The sequence below is a fragment of the Centruroides sculpturatus genome, unplaced genomic scaffold, assembly GCF_000671375.1.
Source record: "Centruroides sculpturatus isolate CEXI.00-Female unplaced genomic scaffold, Cexi_2.0 scaffold867, whole genome shotgun sequence".
Classification (NCBI taxonomy): Eukaryota; Metazoa; Arthropoda; class Arachnida; order Scorpiones; family Buthidae; genus Centruroides; species Centruroides sculpturatus.
Window position 1 is genome coordinate 67,535 of NW_019385160.1, and position 19,474 is coordinate 87,008.

The 19,474-nt window shown below is 27.7% G+C and overlaps 1 protein-coding gene across 5 annotated transcripts; it reads left to right on the plus strand.

Annotated features, from left to right (window-relative positions):
* Nucleotides 1-208: 208 nt before the first annotated feature.
* On the plus strand, nt 209-16,406 carry LOC111635606. Of its 5 annotated transcripts, XM_023380617.1 has the most exons (10): nt 286-307; nt 392-407; nt 2,941-3,114; nt 3,511-3,574; nt 5,360-5,472; nt 5,549-5,653; nt 8,106-8,258; nt 11,194-11,245; nt 13,274-13,369; nt 16,297-16,406. In XM_023380617.1, exons 3-10 carry the CDS (start codon nt 2,956-2,958, stop codon nt 16,335-16,337), a joined length of 783 nt encoding a protein of 260 aa, XP_023236385.1. In that variant the 5' UTR covers nt 286-307; nt 392-407; nt 2,941-2,955; the 3' UTR covers nt 16,338-16,406. The 5 variants fall into 5 exon arrangements, with proteins under 5 accessions (XP_023236386.1, XP_023236385.1, XP_023236382.1 ...); XM_023380618.1 differs by lacking the exon at nt 392-407 and having other exon boundaries at nt 209-307; XM_023380614.1 differs by having other exon boundaries at nt 287-407.
* Nucleotides 16,407-19,474: the final 3,068 nt, after the last annotated feature.

Sequence of the window (19,474 nt, forward strand, 5' to 3'; positions counted from 1 at the left end):
TACTAAATTCTAAGTGTACTTTCAATGAACTTGAAAAGGCAAAATGTACCCGAAAAGTACAAACATACTAGGAATGGCAACACTGGTTGTAGGCTAGAAGCGTTATAATGAATCAAACTTTTTATATCCTTTCATATTTTATACAGTATTTATTTTAATTATAGTAATATAAAACTATTATTTTATATGACCCAAAGAATGATACACAACTCTTCAAAGACTTTTAATCTAATTTATAATTTAAAAAAATATAATAAACTGTTTTTTTTTATCACCAGACGGTGTTATTCATGCTCTCGTGTGATTGGTAATTCGGTTGTTTTTAAATTTGAATTTTAGATTTCAAAAAAGTTCTAATAAATAAATAATTTCTGTATTGAATGTATAACAGAAGCCTATCAATTAATGTAACTACCTAAATTTTGATTGTTTTCTTCACTTTTTAAATTTATTTTTGAATTTTCTTAATTTAAAGCAGATGAATTTTTTTTATTACAAAAAAATTTGTATATTAGTCAACAAATTTCTCTATATTTTGTACACATACATATTTTGCAGTACCCAAATATGGAGCCTTAAGATGAAAATGCTAAAACATTAATTAACTAATTGAGGGGGCTCTTCTAACAGCAGAGTCTATGCAAATGCAAAGGTCTTACTCCCATAAAGTGAATTTTGTGTGTAATTCATTTTTAATTAGTTTATGTGATCATTGAATAATTACATTTTGAACTAAAGTTATAAAAACAATAAAAATTGATGGGGAAAAAAATATTACAAAATGGAAACTTGTTTTCTTAATTTAGAAGTTTCTTGAAACTTCTTTTAGTAAATTTTAAATATCCACTATGAAATGAATACTGACTTCAATATCTTTTGAAACTTTTTATTCAATGTAATATGTAAGCATTTTGAGTTTTTAACAAAAATTCAATATCTCCTCCTCGGCTATAGTCAAATAAACAATATTAATTTAGAATGACGAAACAATCAATAAAGTAATAAGGACATTTACAATAATTCTTTGTTTAAAACATCTTCCTTATAAACTATAGTCAAAATAAACATTGGAAAAAACAATAAAATAGTATTTCAAATTTCCCATTATTTAAAATTGATTAAATATCAATATAGCTATATATGTAATATGAATGTTAAATTAAAACATCACCAGTTTAAAATATTCCATATTTTAAACAATTGCATCAATAATCAGACAAGTACAGAACACATCTNTTTTTGATTCTTTTCACTCTGGGCTGTTTGACACAGTAGAAAGGACAAGTCTATGTTAGCATGCAAAAGACCAGTGCTGAAAGCTGGTGTCCTTACCCTGAACATTAACCCTTTATTGAATGTATAACAGAAGCCTATCAATTAATGTAACTACCTAAATTTTGATTGTTTTCTTCACTTTTTAAATTTATTTTTGAATTTTCTTAATTTAAAGCAGATGAATTTTTTTTATTACAAAAAAATTTGTATATTAGTCAACAAATTTCTCTATATTTTGTACACATACATATTTTGCAGTACCCAAATATGGAGCCTTAAGATGAAAATGCTAAAACATTAATTAACTAATTGAGGGGGCTCTTCTAACAGCAGAGTCTATGCAAATGCAAAGGTCTTACTCCCATAAAGTGAATTTTGTGTGTAATTCATTTTTAATTAGTTTATGTGATCATTGAATAATTACATTTTGAACTAAAGTTATAAAAACAATAAAAATTGATGGGGAAAAAAATATTACAAAATGGAAACTTGTTTTCTTAATTTAGAAGTTTCTTGAAACTTCTTTTAGTAAATTTTAAATATCCACTATGAAATGAATACTGACTTCAATATCTTTTGAAACTTTTTATTCAATGTAATATGTAAGCATTTTGAGTTTTTAACAAAAATTCAATATCTCCTCCTCGGCTATAGTCAAATAAACAATATTAATTTAGAATGACGAAACAATCAATAAAGTAATAAGGACATTTACAATAATTCTTTGTTTAAAACATCTTCCTTATAAACTATAGTCAAAATAAACATTGGAAAAAACAATAAAATAGTATTTCAAATTTCCCATTATTTAAAATTGATTAAATATCAATATAGCTATATATGTAATATGAATGTTAAATTAAAACATCACCAGTTTAAAATATTCCATATTTTAAACAATTGCATCAATAATCAGACAAGTACAGAACACATCTTTCCATCACTTAAACAATATCAAGCCACCTTTCAGATTTTTTCCTATTTAACTAAACATCATCTGACTTTTGGTTTATTTCAGCTGTAATGTACAAGGAAGAATTATTTAAAATTACAATTTATATGATATAATTATCACAGTAATGTTATCAAATATTACTCTATTGGTTGTTTTATCATTCTAAATTAATATTGTTTACTCCACTGTAGCTGAGAAGGAGACATTGAATTTTTATTGATGAATCAAAATGCCTATGTAATACATTGTATAAACCAGTTCTAGAAGATATGATAGTCAGTATTCATTTGATACTGGATATTTGAATACTGTAGTAGTAAATAACCATTTGAGCCTGCTGGCCTCATTGTTATAATTATCAGACTTATCCTAGGATATTAGGCATTAATTAAAGAAATTGGAAAGGTGCATGATAAGTCTGATAATTATAATAATAAGGCCAGCAGGTTCATATGGTTATTTACTATTATGGTATTTAAGAAATTAACAGACTAAATGTTTATATGGATATTTGAAATCTGCTAAAGAAATTTTCAAGAAACTTCTAACAAAAAATTAAACTGTGCTGTTCCAATTAAAACATAGTTGACCCTGAGAACTGACCATAAAACCTGAAATCCAAAGAAAATGTACTAAATTCAGAATCTGTAGGTCATAAAGATATAATTGACAATCCTAGTTATCATCTCAAATTTAATTATCATTTACAGATTCAAATCTGGATAATGGCAGAATATACTAGACGAAGGACCACTTTTACTGATTTGATGTCATTAGCAGAAGCTGAAGTTCCAAGTAGACCAGAAGTTGAAGGATTTTTAGAAAATTATGAAAGAAGAAATTATCTTCAGATTATGAATGAGAAATATGAAGAATCTGGACAAGTTTGGTTTTCTTAAGAAATTATTATTAAGAAAAATGAATGAATTTTTAGTTTAACAGCAAAAGTAAAAATATATGCCCAGAGAGACCCAAAAATCAGTTAATTGTTATAAAGATTAAATTTCTGTTTTATTTGAATATTTTACTTTCAAACTTTGAAAACTAAATTGCCTTGATAACACATTAAGTGACGTTTGGACCACTTTGTATATACATTTTATAATTCAGAAAATTAAAAAAAGTTAAAATAGAAATAAACTGAAACTTTAAAATATAATTTTCTATTTTAATTTCTTTCTTGTTTAATTTTAAGATAAATTTAAAACATATAACTTTTTGCATAAATTTAATTTTTCTTAAATTTAAATAAAAATATAAAATTTTCTTTTCAATTTTAGCCAATCCACTTATTAAAATTGATAGGAATATACAAGGAAGATGCTACAGAAAAAGAAGTTGGAGGTTAATATTACATTTTTAAAATAAATTTATGTTTAACTCACTTTGAAATTCATTCAAAAATTGCAAATATATAAAATTTGTAATAAAAATAGTATTGATACAAACCTTTTCTCAAATTTTTTGATTCTTTTCACTCTGGGCTGTTTGACACAGTAGAAAGGACAAGTCTATGTTAGCATGCAAAAGACCAGTGCTGAAAGCTGGTGTCCTTATGCATGTGCCTCACCTGCTTAAGGGCATTAGCTCTCAAGACACTACGAAATTATAAGCTAAAAATATGCTTGAATAATTATTAATAATAGTGTATAATTATTAATTGAAAAAAAAATTAAGAAATGTTATCATTTCAATTGTATATCATAATTTATAAATAATTCTATATCTACAATTAAATGTTATTAGTTTTTGATGTCATAAAATTATGTACAGGTGCTTCAATCTTCTGTGTCTAGAGACTCCAAAAACAGGACCAGTTTTGGACTGCTAGTCGTATGTGTGCTACAGATATTTGGCTGCCCCTATCAATACTGATCATGAGTAAATTCATAACTTAACCCATTCCATGAGAGCCTACTGGTATGTTTTATGACAGTTCCATATATTTGAAGGGATTTAATAAATCCATAAAAATATTTAAATAATATATATTTATTTTAATTTTATTCAAATAAAGCTGGCCCAGAGATAACAGGAGCTGTTGTTCAAAGTTATATTTTAGCACCATCATAAAATAGAATTTGCAAATTAAAATGAAATTAATTTAAAGAAAGTTTACTTACTAAAAAACATAAAAACTTAGAGTTTTTGTGTTTTTTAGTAAGTAAACTTTCTTTAAATTAATCTAAGTTTTTATGTTTTTCATATGATTTAAAACAAGAAACAATTGTAATGGCTATGGAATTCCCACTGGTGAATTTTTCTCTGATTCAATGGATGAATCCTCCATCACTTGTTGCTTGTACTTTTTAAATTTTCTGATGTAAAACACCTAACATGTATGCTTTGGCATTATTTATATCCATAAACAGCACAGCTATATCATTAGTCGTCATTGTTTAATTGCTGATCACTATATTAAAATAATAATAAATTATATTTGAATTTTATTTTTTAAAGTGCACTATCAGCCACCCTAGAAATTTGGTCACCTGCGTGCATGCATGCAAAGCACATCTATTAGAACTAGCCCTGATCTTAATTCACCACTGGTAAAGAGTACAGGTTTTATGAATTTAACAGGATTTGAAGCATATCAAGCTAGCATAGATTACTTTTAAACACTCTAGAATTCTAGTAAGAAATCTCACTACACTCTAGAAATCAAGTAAGGCCAAGATTTGTGAAATGTCTTGCAAAAGCAATTCTTATGCTGAAAATGATTTCAGTCATGTCTACAATAGGACTGTGAAGGGATGGGTCCTGACTTTCTGGGACAAAGTATCCAGGAAACTGAGAATCTAACTAAATCAAATTCTTCAAAATGACTGACTCTGAAAGAATTGGTTTAGTCTGAGGCTTGTCACTTGAATGACTCAAACTAAGTCTTTAAGAATGACAGTCAAGATGGTAAAAATACCAGCATATCTGCTCATTAACAAACTGTGAATGGCCAGATAGTCAATAAATGAAAGTTTATATAGCATTACAAATTTTAAAATATTTAAACTTAAATTAATTGTAATCCACTTCTATTGCTTTATAATCTGCAATTAATATTCTTAATAATTTCAATAATAATCTATATAATTTTATACTGTTCAATTATTTTTTTCTAATTTTATTTAGAGTATATTCATGGCATTATGAAAACTATAGAGAAAGCAGAAGAAAGGCAAAATATTCCACCTTCTACTGGTTTATTATTACTTTATAAAGATGTTTGCTTGAATTGTATTGAAGTAAATATTTTAATATCAAAAAGTTTTAAAATTAATTAATTATTTCATTGAAAATATTTTTATTTATTTTGCAAAGGCCACAATAGATCAAATAAATAGTTTGATAGCAACACATGCTTTGGAGATAGCTAATGGAAGAGGATTGCTAGAAGAAGTTAAGGTGTTAATAGTTGTCCATGATGTATCCTTAAAATGAATATATTTTATATATAAATAAAATATATAAATGTAGTTTAGAAATGAAATAATAACTATTTTAAGAATTTTGTACACAATTTTATGGAAATACAACAGTTTGCAGTGGGAAAAGTATTTGTAAATACAGAAATTTTGTTTATTTATAAACTTGAGTGATTTATATGTAAAACATAAAGTCTAAACTTTCGTTTCTGAAGATACATGGTATTGTAGTGAAAAATCTCATTATAATAGAAGACAGGAACTTAAATTATTATTTATTATCATCACCTATTTTTATTGTCAGTCTTCGTTTCAAATGTCCCTGTAATAGAGATTTTTATATCTCAGTAGCTTACAAAATAATGACAAAAAATATAACTGCAACATATTTGGTGTCAAAAATTTAAACATTACCTAACAATCTTTTATAGACTGTACACTATAATGACCTTACAGGTTCTTAGTCTTTTACAGGATATTATAACATGTAAAAAACTAAAATGCTATGTATGCAGTTAAATATGACAGTAAATAAACGTTCTCTACATAAAAATATGCTATAACTTTAAATTATAACTTTTTTATTTAAAAGAAGCAATTTGTGTTGGAAAGTGCAATTGAAATATTACTTCAATGACATAAACAGGTCATAGTGTGACCTCTTAGTAGAGAATAATGGCCATCCTGAAAAGTAAGTGATGCTGAACTCATGGACTTTATGATGAACTTTGGATAAAAAGACACATTGTACACGTCTTTGGATGAGTAATTCAATTTTACCCAAACATCTTTCCAGTCTGCCATAATATCTGCATACACAAGCTTGCATATAACTGAGCTGCAATTTGACTTGTGGTACTGTATCAATTGCATTTAATTTCAAACAGTATATATTGGTCTTCCTGTTTAGGTGACAATGACCTCTTTGTAAACATCAAATACAAGTTTCAGTTTCTCAAAACATTGACCATTATCTGGAAATAACATTGAGAGAAACTCCAAATTCTATGGAGATATCAAGTACTGTTGGACTTTCTTCTAAAGCTTTCCAATGTCCTATCTTGGGTAAATCATCTAGATGTGTTTGAACTAAAAGAAAAGTGATGACTGACAGCATAAACACAGAATTAATTAAACATCTCCTAATAAGTCTACTTTATACATTTGAAAGGATATAAATCCTTTCAAATGCTATATCATAATGTACTAACTGAAAATAGAAAATTTGCTTTTGCAAAAAAGATTTTGGTGATTAAGCTGCATATTCTTCTGATTTTGTTTGTCATTGTTTTGGACACCAGTGTATTTAAATTACTTTAATGATATAAAGGAAAATAATTAACATTTTGAAGTAATTCTTTTTATAATAAGAAAATTTGTTTTGTTGAAGCTCATGTACTATACATTGAGTAACAATTTGTTTAATATTGATTTTTTTTTTGAAACCGTGTCCTGTTTTATATTTATGGCGTAGTAAACACTAAGTTAAATATATATATTGTATTTTAGTTGACTGAAGAGGGGCAAAGCCCGAAACGAGTACAAAACAATGTACCGTATCAACTAATAAAGGAATTTGATAGAAAATTTGCCATGTGTCTTTGGAATAAAACACAATACTAGTGTTTACTACGCCATAAATTTGTTTAATACTTTTGGGCACCAAGCTCATCATCAAGCGATACAAAAGTGCTTGATAGCCAAGTCACCTAAAAGTACTGAAGAAACTGTTACTTGATGTGAGTTCCAATAAATCAGATTTTTGTTACACTATTTTAAGAAAGTAGTTCCTTATTCATTTCTTTTATATGAAGAACTTTAACAATGTTGGATTTATGGCAGAAGCTGTTATCTGTGGGTCTCTCAACTTCCCCCTTTGGTGTAAGTAATCATCTTTGCACATGTCATTTTATTTGTACACCTTAAGAACACTTATAGACTTTTTTGATTCTGATGAAACCGTGTTGTTGTTATTATGCTGTTTCTTTGCAGACACACTAAGGTGACATATTTCAACACTTGGCAAATTATTCACTATTTATTCAGTTGGCCAACTGAATAAATAGTGAATAATTTGCCAAGTGTTGAAATATGTCACCTTAGTGTGTCTGCAAAGAAACAACTTATAGACTCATTCATGATGTTACTTATACACATTGAGACATTGGGCTTTATATAGAATTCATGTCATGAACAAAATTGAATTAAAAGATACAATGATTTCTTTATGTGCAAGAAATCTAATCTTCCATTATAAAAACTGGAATTCTGTCTGAAGAAAATCAGTTACAATATTTCATGAAACTTACAAAAGAAAACTCTAAATTTACAAATTTTACCACTACTTTTTATTTTTTATTTTTTTGTGATTTAATGCTATATTTAGCAGTAGATGGAATAATGTTTTCTTATAACAGTTGCAAATATAATTGTTCTTAATTTTAAAAAATTAGATACCAGAGAGACTTTCACATAAATGGCTATGGCATGAAGTTGAAGATCTTTACCAAGAAGAATCCTCATTTGATGCACGTAATAGTATATTAAATCTTTCCAAAAATGTCATTCAAGTTTGTAGACATCTTCAAGAAGCTGAATTTACTCAAGTAATAATAATAATTATATAAAATAATATAACATTCTGAGATACATTCTTTAATATATATCGTAAAAACATTTTTTTGTAAAGGATAAAGATTACTGTGGAGAGTTACTTGTTTAGAGAATAATGAAAATGATGAATAACTTTTCATAATGATTAAAAAGAGAACAGCCAGTAACATAACCAGGAAGGGTTCTAGAATTTTTACTAATGCAGGTTTATTTATTTACAAAAGGAGTCCCTTTGTAAATAAATAAATAAGGAAAAAATCAAATAAGTGCAAGAAAAGATTTGAATGTGATGAATGCACTTACACATATGTACAGTATATATATATATATCTAGGCATTTATTCTTCATTCAGATCATTAGTAGCTATATCCACAGTGATACAGGAGTAAATATAGATTAGCACATTCTAATTACGACCTCCCTAATATTGGTTCTTGGTTCTAGTTGCACTACTGACTTGGGAAAATAGCAGTTATACATAAGAAAACATTTCATCTTCATTCTACTTTTTCAGAAGCAGATCTTTACATTTTAAATTTAATTCAACAATTTGATGTAGATGTTTAAAAATTTACATCAAACAAACATTAACATTTTTGGCACTTTTAATGTTATATTTAACATATTAGAATAGAACATTCTACTCATATTAAACAGGATTTTCTATTAAATTCTGCAACAAACTGTTGAATTAAATTTAAAATGTGAATGGTAAGGAGTCATGGACTTCCTTCATTTTAAAATGGATTTTTAGTATGCTTATGCTCTGATAGTTTTACCCTTTAGAATTTTTAAAACCAGTTTTGTCTTATGTAGAAGATTTTTATTTTTTAATGTATTAAAGAATACTCAAATTAATATTTATATGAATTTCTACTTCCATATTGAAAGAAATAAACCCATCTTTTTACAAGTAATATTGAATGAATATAATTACACTATGCCAATTTTATCATATTTGGATAATACTTTGTGAACATTAATTGTATTTAAACATAAGATAAAAGATAATTCATGCGTAAATATAAATGTTTATAGTATTATCCAAAAATACCATGTAAAATAGACATTTATCTAGTGTGTTTGCTACAATTACTATTAAGAAAAAGAGAAACTGGGCTTTTCCACCTCAAAATAAGTTTTAGAGAAAGATTTGATATGAAATTATTTTTTGACTCCAAAATGAGGAAGAATTTATTTTTCAATTTCAAATACTACATAATTTTTTATAAGTTATTTTTATTTCATAATTGATGAGTTATAGGTCTGTATTTTATTTAAATTCATGTTAAATAATGAATGTAATAGTCAATATACCCAATATATAAATTATTTTTAAAATATTCTTAGTTTTCAAAGTTTAATCTACTTAGTTGTGTGAAGCAAAGTTTAGAATAATGCTCTGTGAAATACTTGGTAGCAAAGTTTTATGTATTTGTGAAAAATGTTTTTATTAAACATGTACGTATCACAAAAAATCCAACGATGAGTTCCTTAACATTCCCGGCAACATTTAGTGATGCTAGTTGTTATATTTTATTAGAAACATTTTTATATTTTTAACTATTATAAAATGGTAAAAAGTGTAATTTTGAGGGTAAGGTTAAGTTTTATAAAAAAAAAATTACAATGCTAATAACAAGTAAAATCATCATTAAGTCTGGCCCTACTGGAGATACACACGACCCCCTTTATCTCTCTATCCCTCTCGACTTTAATTACCAAAATTTAATAGCATAGCATGAATCTCTTAATAAACAAACCTCCCTGCAAAATTTCAGAAATTTTTGACAAAAAGCATGGGCATTATTAAGTTTTAAAGAGGGTGAACAGAATCCACACACACACTAACATCCATACATACAGAAAAAAACCCCTGAATTTTTTTTTTCTTTTTTTTTTGCATTTCTTGGCATTTCAAGGTGTCCTGAGTCCAAAAATGTAAAACTCTTGGGGGATCATTTTTTGACCAATTGCCATACGTTTCCTCTCATATATAACAGTCAGGAAAGTAAAAAATGAAAATTTTTATAACCATTTACATTTGATGGCTAGATGGCTACATAAATGCTAAAGTGTAAGTCTGCTACTATGACAGAATTAGTTCAATTTCAGCTTAGATCCTCAGGAATTTTTTATAGCTGAAGTGACTATAGTATAGATTATGTCAGACTCAGGGCTGGCTCAATGAGCAAGGTAACAAGGTGACTGTCTCAAGCAGCAACATGAGAGGGGTGGCAAAATGAATGGTCAAAAATGTTTAGTAATACACATAAGAAATATACTGTAATGACACTTTCAGCATTATACTTCACAGTACTCTTAAATTGTTATTCTCTGGTTGAAAACTATTGGACTAACTCATTGTGGGATGAACCATTTGAATAGAAAAGAGTTAGCTGATCAATATTATAACAATAACTATTTAAAAACTCTTACTGTAACTGAGTTAATCTTTTTTAAATGGATTAGTGACATGATGCCACAATATTAATTCTCTGCTGGAATTAACAACTGAATGAATGTTAGCCTAAATCAAGATGCATTCAGTATGAACACTATCTTGACCTATATTATTATTATTATTTTTATTATTCCTTGTTAACTTAACCTGGATAATATATATATATATATATACACACACACACATACATACATACATACATATTATAAAAATGAGTGAAAGTCATAATATTTGTACATACCATACTTCTTATCAAAATAACTATAAAATATGTGGAGAAAACTTTAAGGAGCTATGATTTAATGTTATGTTTGTGTCATTACCTTGATTCATATAATCATAAAATAGATGTTTTTTTAATAAAATTATAAGTGGTATTGATTTTTATTCTTTAATTTTAAAACAATTTGATTACACAAATTATTCAAATTGAATCTGAATTCTTTCCTTTTTGTATTTACAGTCAAATCTTCAAATGTATTTTGGAATTAAAACAGAATTAAATTATATGAAAAGTAAGTTGAACATAATAATAATACTTATTTAATAAAATTAAAGATATTAAATTGTTATATTAGAAAAGAATTTAAATTTATCATAGTATTTATCATGTCAAGATTTCATTCTCATTTTTTCATTGGTTGCAGATTTGTTAAGACCAAAGCATAATGCTCTTACACAACAAATTCAAAGTTTTTATTCAAAATATGTTTTTTTAAATATTTCAAATTTATGTACTTTGTTATTTAATGTAAGTTTTAACACTTCACATTTAATTATGAATAGTAGCACATAACACATAGGACCTGTTCAGAATTGTTTACCAATTGGTAACAGGGAGTACCATGATGGTTACCAATTGATAACCATCGTGGTAGTTGGTTGATTACTCTCTAATTCATCCTTGTAGATTTTTAAGTCTGATAGCAACCAGTTGAATTAAACACCAGAAACTTTATAGGTAACATTTTTGAATGATCTCCAGTCTCAGGTTGAACTAATAAGCACTTCTGAACAGACCAATAGTCGAAGGAGTAAAGAGGACTTATGCTCCTTAACCGAACATAAACAAAATGTAACAAACAAAAATATTATATATATTTGCACAAGTCTTTTTATATTTATCTACCAGATGTACCAAATTATGCACAAACCTATTCTTGATACTCTGCTTTCAATGATCATTATATTAATACTTTAACAACAAAAATATACTTTTTGGCTGTCCCAAAAGTATAGACAATAAAACAGAATTGAAACATTTGAACATAAGAAACTTAAAATTACAAAAATAAAAATAAACGACATCAAATAACACTTTTACTTTGTTGTCAAGTAGTAATTTAAATATTGAATCAAACTTTCCAAAATTCCACATAGAAGAGAGTTTAGAATGGAAGAAATTACATAAATATGGAAATTAAAAGCAGAAGGCTGTAGTGTCAAGGAAATTGCTGTTTTAATGAATAGATCTACACCTGGAATTTAAAAAATTTTGGAAAAATCATCAGCAAAACTTTCTAAACATCAATCAGGAAGGCCCAAAATCATATCTCAAAGGGATTATAATTTAATTGTGCATCTTGCATCACAATAGGATAAATCAGTTCATCACATTTTGTGTGAAAGTGGATAAAAAATATCAAAAAGCACTTTTTATCAAAGAATTTCAGCAGTTCCACATATGAAATTTGATGCTTTGATGAAAAAAACCATCACTAACAAAACAACACAAATTGGCAAGAAAGCAGTGGACTAAAGATCACATACTGTGGAATTATCAATGGCTCTCAGTCCTTTTTAGAGATGAAAAGAAATTTAATTTGGATGGCCTAATTACTGGCATGATATTAGGAAAAAAGAGTGCAGCTTTTCAGCAGGAAACAGTGTGGTGGTATGGTGTGGGGCTATTTTGGATTTAATGGTTTATCAAATTAGTTATTTTAACTGGTAAACAGACATGTAAAAGTTATCAAAAAGTCTAAAAAATACTTTATTACTTATTGGAGAAGAAATTGGAGGACCTGATTGGATTTTCTAACAGGATAATGCCAGTATTCCTTGTTCACTCTCAACAACTAAGTGGTTCAAAGATTCAAGTTATGAAGTGGCTGGCAAAAAGACTGGACATTAATCTGATTGAGAACTTGTGGGTCATTCTTGCTGAAAAAATTTATGGTAATAACAGGCATATTACGACAGTTTCAGAGCTTAAACAAGAAATTATTAAGTGCTGGTTTCAAATAGATTCAGAGATCTTACAAAAATTAATTAAATCAATTTTAATAATTTAAATAATTGCATTTTTGAAGTCATTTAGCATAATGGTAGTTCTATTTCATATTAAAGCAATATTCATTAATTTATATTATGAACTATTGCTCAAAGTTTAAACTTATCTATATTTTTGGGACACACTATATTTATAATATTGTTTGAACTGAAAAATTCAATTAATAATTAATAAGTTTTATCTTTAAATTAATTACCGATGATAATTATTTTAAGAACGTTTATATAATACATTAAAATTTGTATTTTAGATAATATAATGAAATTATATAATATTAAATATTTACTGACTGTAAAAGAATATATGTTTAAGTATTTTGGTCCACAATTTTATTTGAGCCATGATGGTAAGCATGAAATTTTATAAATCTATATAAATCTTGAATTCTTAAAATCTTGAATCATGAAATTTTATAAAACTATATAATTATTTAAATTTAATGTTTAATTTTTTAATTTATTCACACAGCTACAGTGGCAGATTAGTATAGTCAGGGGCCCCTGGCAGAACAAAATTGGGATCCCTAATGTTAAATAGTAACAAATCATTTCTATAATTCGTCATAGTTTTAGACAAAATAAAAATTTTCTTAAAGCATTTGACTTTATTCTTAAGCAATAGAGCATGTAAAATTATGAAAATATTACATGTATTTTTGTTTATTGTCGTCATTGTTGTTGATACTCAGATGGGACTTGAGCTACTAGGCCTCAGTGACTCAGTTGTGAATACTTGGATAGAGTATCATCTAATGGTAATAATACTTAGTATATGCTTGAAAGTACTGAGATAATATCTTTGTATATAATTGTAATGATTGTAATTTGTAGGCAGTCACTTAATTTCTTGATGTTGTTTGTCTGGCTGCTTTCCTGTAAAAGTTTCTGATGGATGTTGTGGAAAATCATGCAGTCATGAATGCTATGTAAGGAACTGTCTGTTTTCTTGGACAGTACTTACATCTATTAAATTGTTAGTTTGTGGCAGTATAGAAATTGGTTGGTTAGAAAGGTTTCTGTCTGAGCTCTGTTTATAAATATGGTATTTAGGTGGTCTAGATTATTGAAGCTGTAAATGTTGTGTTGGTTCAACCAAAGGAAATCATATTTATAATATTGCTTCCACTGCTCATCCATCATCTGCTTGTTCTCTGTTTTGATAACTTTTATGGATCTTCTGGGGAGATGATATGGAAATATTGCATGCATTAGATGTTTTAATGTATAATGTCTTCACCAATAATAAAATATATTGATCTTATGGCATAAACAAAACTCGCTTCATCCCATTGTGGGTGGTAATTTTCATCTAAGGATGGTCAATACTGTTATCTTTGGTATTTCACATCTTTTTGTGTTCTATTAATATAATACACTTATTCAAATTTCTTTTAGTTGCTCTAACATAAAGTATTGCTTTTTTGTTTTTCAAATAGTGTTCTATATATGCCCAATTTCTCTCTAGATTTCCATTTGTCTCTATCATTATAACATAATTTATGTAGAGTGTGCAAAGATAATACTGGAATTTGAAAAGGAAGGTTCTTATACAGTTTTGACAACTTATACATACTGTTACCTGTAAAAGTCATTGGGATAAGTGAAAAGCACAACTTTCTTCTGGTACTAAGGTGGTGGATGGAAACAACTTTTGCTTAATTCTGCAGTGTAAATAATAAAATTTTTCAGCTGCAGAGTTTTATTAATTACATTTTTAATTTGCATTTTGTTTTTATATCTGGAAAATTTATGTATTGCTGAGGAACTTTACATATGTTTCTTTTTGAATGAATTAATTTAATAACATAAAACAACAAAAACTCTTTAAGAAGCAGTTTTTTTATTTAAACTTCTAACGTTTTCGGCCTACTTTATTGACCTTCTTCAGGAAAAATTGAATATTACAATTTATAATGAATGAAATGTAAATATAAATAAATCTTTTATAAATAAAAAGAGTGCATCTTAAAGGGTTTTTGTTATTTTATGTTATTTGATTTAAGTGCAAGCAGAGGAGACTGAATTAATTTATTTTACTATAAACGTTGCAGTGGAACCAATGTGCCATATGCATATTCTTTTACAATACTGGAAAGGTCTTGTATATTTTGTATATTTTTCTTTAGGAAACTAGGATGGTAGTATTTTGTCTGGTAGGATTCTGTGATGACATTGGGTTTGAGATATGTTTCTGTAATATATTATTTGAAAACTACAGTAGAGCATCGATTATCCGACCTCCCGATTAACCATCACATCGGTTAACCGACTGTTCTAGTCGGCAAATTTCAAATGTCCACTAGTGATGTGGCATTACAATATCTGGCTATATCTTGGCTACTTTAATATTATTTTTGTTAAATTTTTGCGTGTTTTAGCTGGCATCAACGGCTCAACCATTGAAGGGAAGCCAATATTTAAACGAGACTTAATTTTTTAATTATGAGTGGTTGTTTCGTGAGCAATAAAATAATTTAAAAATAATTTTTAACGATACAAATAGCGACAATTATTATTTAAAAAAAAAATTTGTTAGGCTAAACATCAATGAAAATTCAACGCGAAGTTGGTTAATAGCGATATACTAATAAACTAATTACATGGATATACTAATATCCTAATATACTATACTAATAATGTATCTTTTCCCTTCTTTTCGGTTATCTGATTTTTCAGTTATCCGACCAACCTGAGTCCCCAATTGAGTCGGATAATCGATGCTCTATGTATATTAATAATTTGAACACACTTCTATAACATTAATATAAATTTTGTTTTGAAAATTTGGAATAAATAAAAACAAATCTTTTTGATGCTTTAATAAAAAATTATTAAAGCAGAGAAATTACTGGATTTGATATGGAGTGAGTTTCTAAACTTTTTTCAGATGTTTTTAGAAAATTCAAGCCTTTTCAGAGTATATGCTTATTATCAGGATTAAACAAAAATCTAGAGATGCTTGATCTTTGTTTTTCATCTTGACTCATGATGGATGTAGAACCTGAAAATGCTTGAATTTTCTAAAATTTTTGTTTAAAAAAAAAGTAGATTGAATTGGATTTATATTTGAGGAACTTTCCTAATTAGTGTCTTGCCAGATCCATTATCATTCACATGATGTCACAAGATCTTGCAAGAATGAGGGCAAAACGAAGAATTCATTTTAATTTCAGAAATTAAAAATCATATTTGGAATCAAATTAATTAATTTGTTAATTTTAATTAATATGGATTTTAGTAGAATAATTTATTTTATGTTTATTGCTATTTTCAGATATTGTTTGGCCAATTCCTACCAAAGACAAATTATTGTGAAAAATGTTTATTTTCAGATAAAATATTCATCTTTTAGTTGAAATTATTTTATATTATTTACTTATTTATTCAATATTTACTTAATATTTTAATTCATAATTGCATATTACATAATTAAAATATGAATATATAAATAGAATTAAAAATGTATATACTGAATATTTGAATACACACACATATATATATGTATATTTATACACTTTTACTCTGTAAATATTTTTTGAAATTCATTAAAATTTTCTGTACATACCACAGTCAAATTTAAATCAAATTAATAAAAACCACATTAACATTCACTTAATATAAATGGCTTTTAAGAATTCCTGTTTACATATGCTTACGTTAAATGACAACGGTTTATTAACACTAAGTAGCCAGTTAGTTAAAACTAAAAATAATTAAAACTTGCCTTTTCATTGAAAATAAATTAATTTTAATTAAAATCAAATCAATTGAAACATAATATTTCAAAACGTGTGGAAAAAGTACTTGTTGTCTGTCTTGATTGATTTGGTTATCCTGTGTATTTCATCCAGGCAGAGTTGCATCTGTATTTACATCACTTCTTTGTAAAGTGTTGGTTTCAGTTTCGGTTGGCGGTGATGGAACATTTGGCTTTTAATATATATATATATATATATATACTCACAGATAGATGATAATATATATGTTACCGCTAAAGCTCGAAAGTCGGTAATGTGTACATTACCTAGCTAATATACAGATTAACTAAGGTGATCCGTTAAAGTTGTGAAAATTGTTCCATTTCTCAAATTACCTATTAGACACTCGGTAAAGTGAAAATAAGATCTTTGCCACAAATAAATGTACCACAAATAGGTGTACTTGTCGCAAAAACCAATTGCTATGAAATTAAAAGTGTCACCAATCTTTAGACTGCACTAATAAGTAAGCGCAATTGGTTAATGTTACCTATGGTGAGTAAAATGGCGGCTCGTCTCTGATTCCAGCAAATAGAAGAAAGGAAACAGTGGGGACGCACGTTCTAACCTAACCTAACCTATTCTAATAAATTACCATAATTATTACCAATCAAATTACTGTATTAAAATAGGTTAGGTTAGGTTAGAACGTGCGTCCCCACTGTTTCCTTTCTTTTCTTGCTGGAATCGGAGACGAGCCGCTATTTTACTCACCATAGGTAACATTAACTGCACAATTATATCATGCGATCACCAGAAAAAGTATGATAACTTTATTATTTTTATCTCTGGTCCAAAAGTAGGGTATCGTCGAAGTTGTCTCGGTCCCCTCAGTTCAGATAGATACTACGTCCCGAAATTACATAGGTGGTTATCTATATCAGTGTTTGTCATCCTGTGGGTCGCGACCCCCAGGGGAGTCGCGGGTAAAAGAAAAAGACAAGTGTTTGTAGGTCCTACACTACAATAAATAAAACTACAATTTCAGTGAGAAGGCTTTGCGTTTTTATTTTAAAGTACAATTGGTTTTTCGATCGATATTTAGGTTTCAACAGAAAGAATATTAAATACGTAGTTTTTAAAATCACTGATATAGTTTTAATATGACCCTGGGGGGGTCGCCAGAATTTTTTTAACTTTTAAAAGGGTCGTGTATTCAAGAAGGTTGAAAAACACTGATCTATATAATAATTTCCCTAATTGTATTAATGTTTTAAACCGTTTGATTTTTTTGTATGTTTTTTAATTGGTTGATGATTGATTCTATCAAGTAATTTGTTGATTTTTTGATTGTATTAACTTAATTCTTTTGATATCGAAAATTAAATAAAGAACATTATGTTAATTTAAACGTACAGAAACGTTGCTGTTGTTCCAGCAAAGATGTTATTTTCACTTTACCGAGTGCCTAGTAGGTAATTTGCAGATTACCTAGACAATCTGCACTTTACCTAGGTAATTTGAGAAATAGAACAATTTTAGGAACTTTAACGGATTACCCTAGTTAACCTGCAGATTAGCTAGGTAATGTACACATTAACGACTTTCGAGCTTTAACGGTAACATATATAATAATATATTGCATTTGGCATGTTTAATGCATGAAATACAGCTAAAATCATTTTGTTTTGGGGGTCGGAAACAGAATAATCCATTTTATATTGTTTCTTATGGAAAAATTTGTTTTGGTTATAGAACAACTTTTAGAAACGAATTAAGTTCGAAACCTGAAGTTTGACTGTATTTTGTTATAGATATGCAATAAAATATAACATAGAAAATGCAAATGCATTTATTCATTAATCATATATAATATCAAGCAATTTAACAGTTTTAAACAGAGAATATAGTGTTGTCAACAGTGGCTACTTGGCACCAAAACAGACAAGGGAAGTGTGCGCCTTGAGTGCGACCTAACACGTGTCAATTAAAGTTCCATGGGTAAATGGAGTGTATCGTTTACATATGTCACAAAAATGAGTTTTTGTAGGAAATTGTGTCTCTGTTAATGAGTATTTTTCTCAAATATAGTGCAACAGCGAGTCAAACATCAATCGTTGATATTATGTATTTCTGTGCTTTGGCATCTTTCATTGCCCAAACCGCCATTTCTTTAAATGTCTTAGTCAAAGGTCAAATGACTTATACCAGCTGCCTTCAAAAATATTATTTGGAATTTCCATACTCTAAACCTCCATATCTCAATTTTTGAATATAGTACTTGTCAGATGTCTTCGGTAGCCATTTTGTTCCGTACGGATGCATTCAAATAATTGTATTGGGGAAACGATAATTCTCAAGGTTTATTAATTAAATTAACAATTATAATTTTCAACTTCAATCTATACAGACATCCTTTTATATTAATATTTTGGTTTTACTGGCGTATATAGACCCGTAATAAGGAAAAAGTGTTTTAAACTTCTTTTATTTTTATAGAGATTTTTTTGGTTTATTTAAATTACGTAGTGAATTGCAATATCTATATTCATATTTACCGGACGGCAAAATTTTACAATAAATAATAATAATATCTTGTAAAAATTTGAAACATCCTAATCTATACTTGCATCGCGCCTATGATAGTGCTATCGTCCGGACAGTCCGGGAATCGGCTCGCCGTGGGGATGAACTAGTAAGTTGCTCATCCCAGGAAATCCTGCGAAACCTGTTATTTATTTTTTTTTTTTTTTT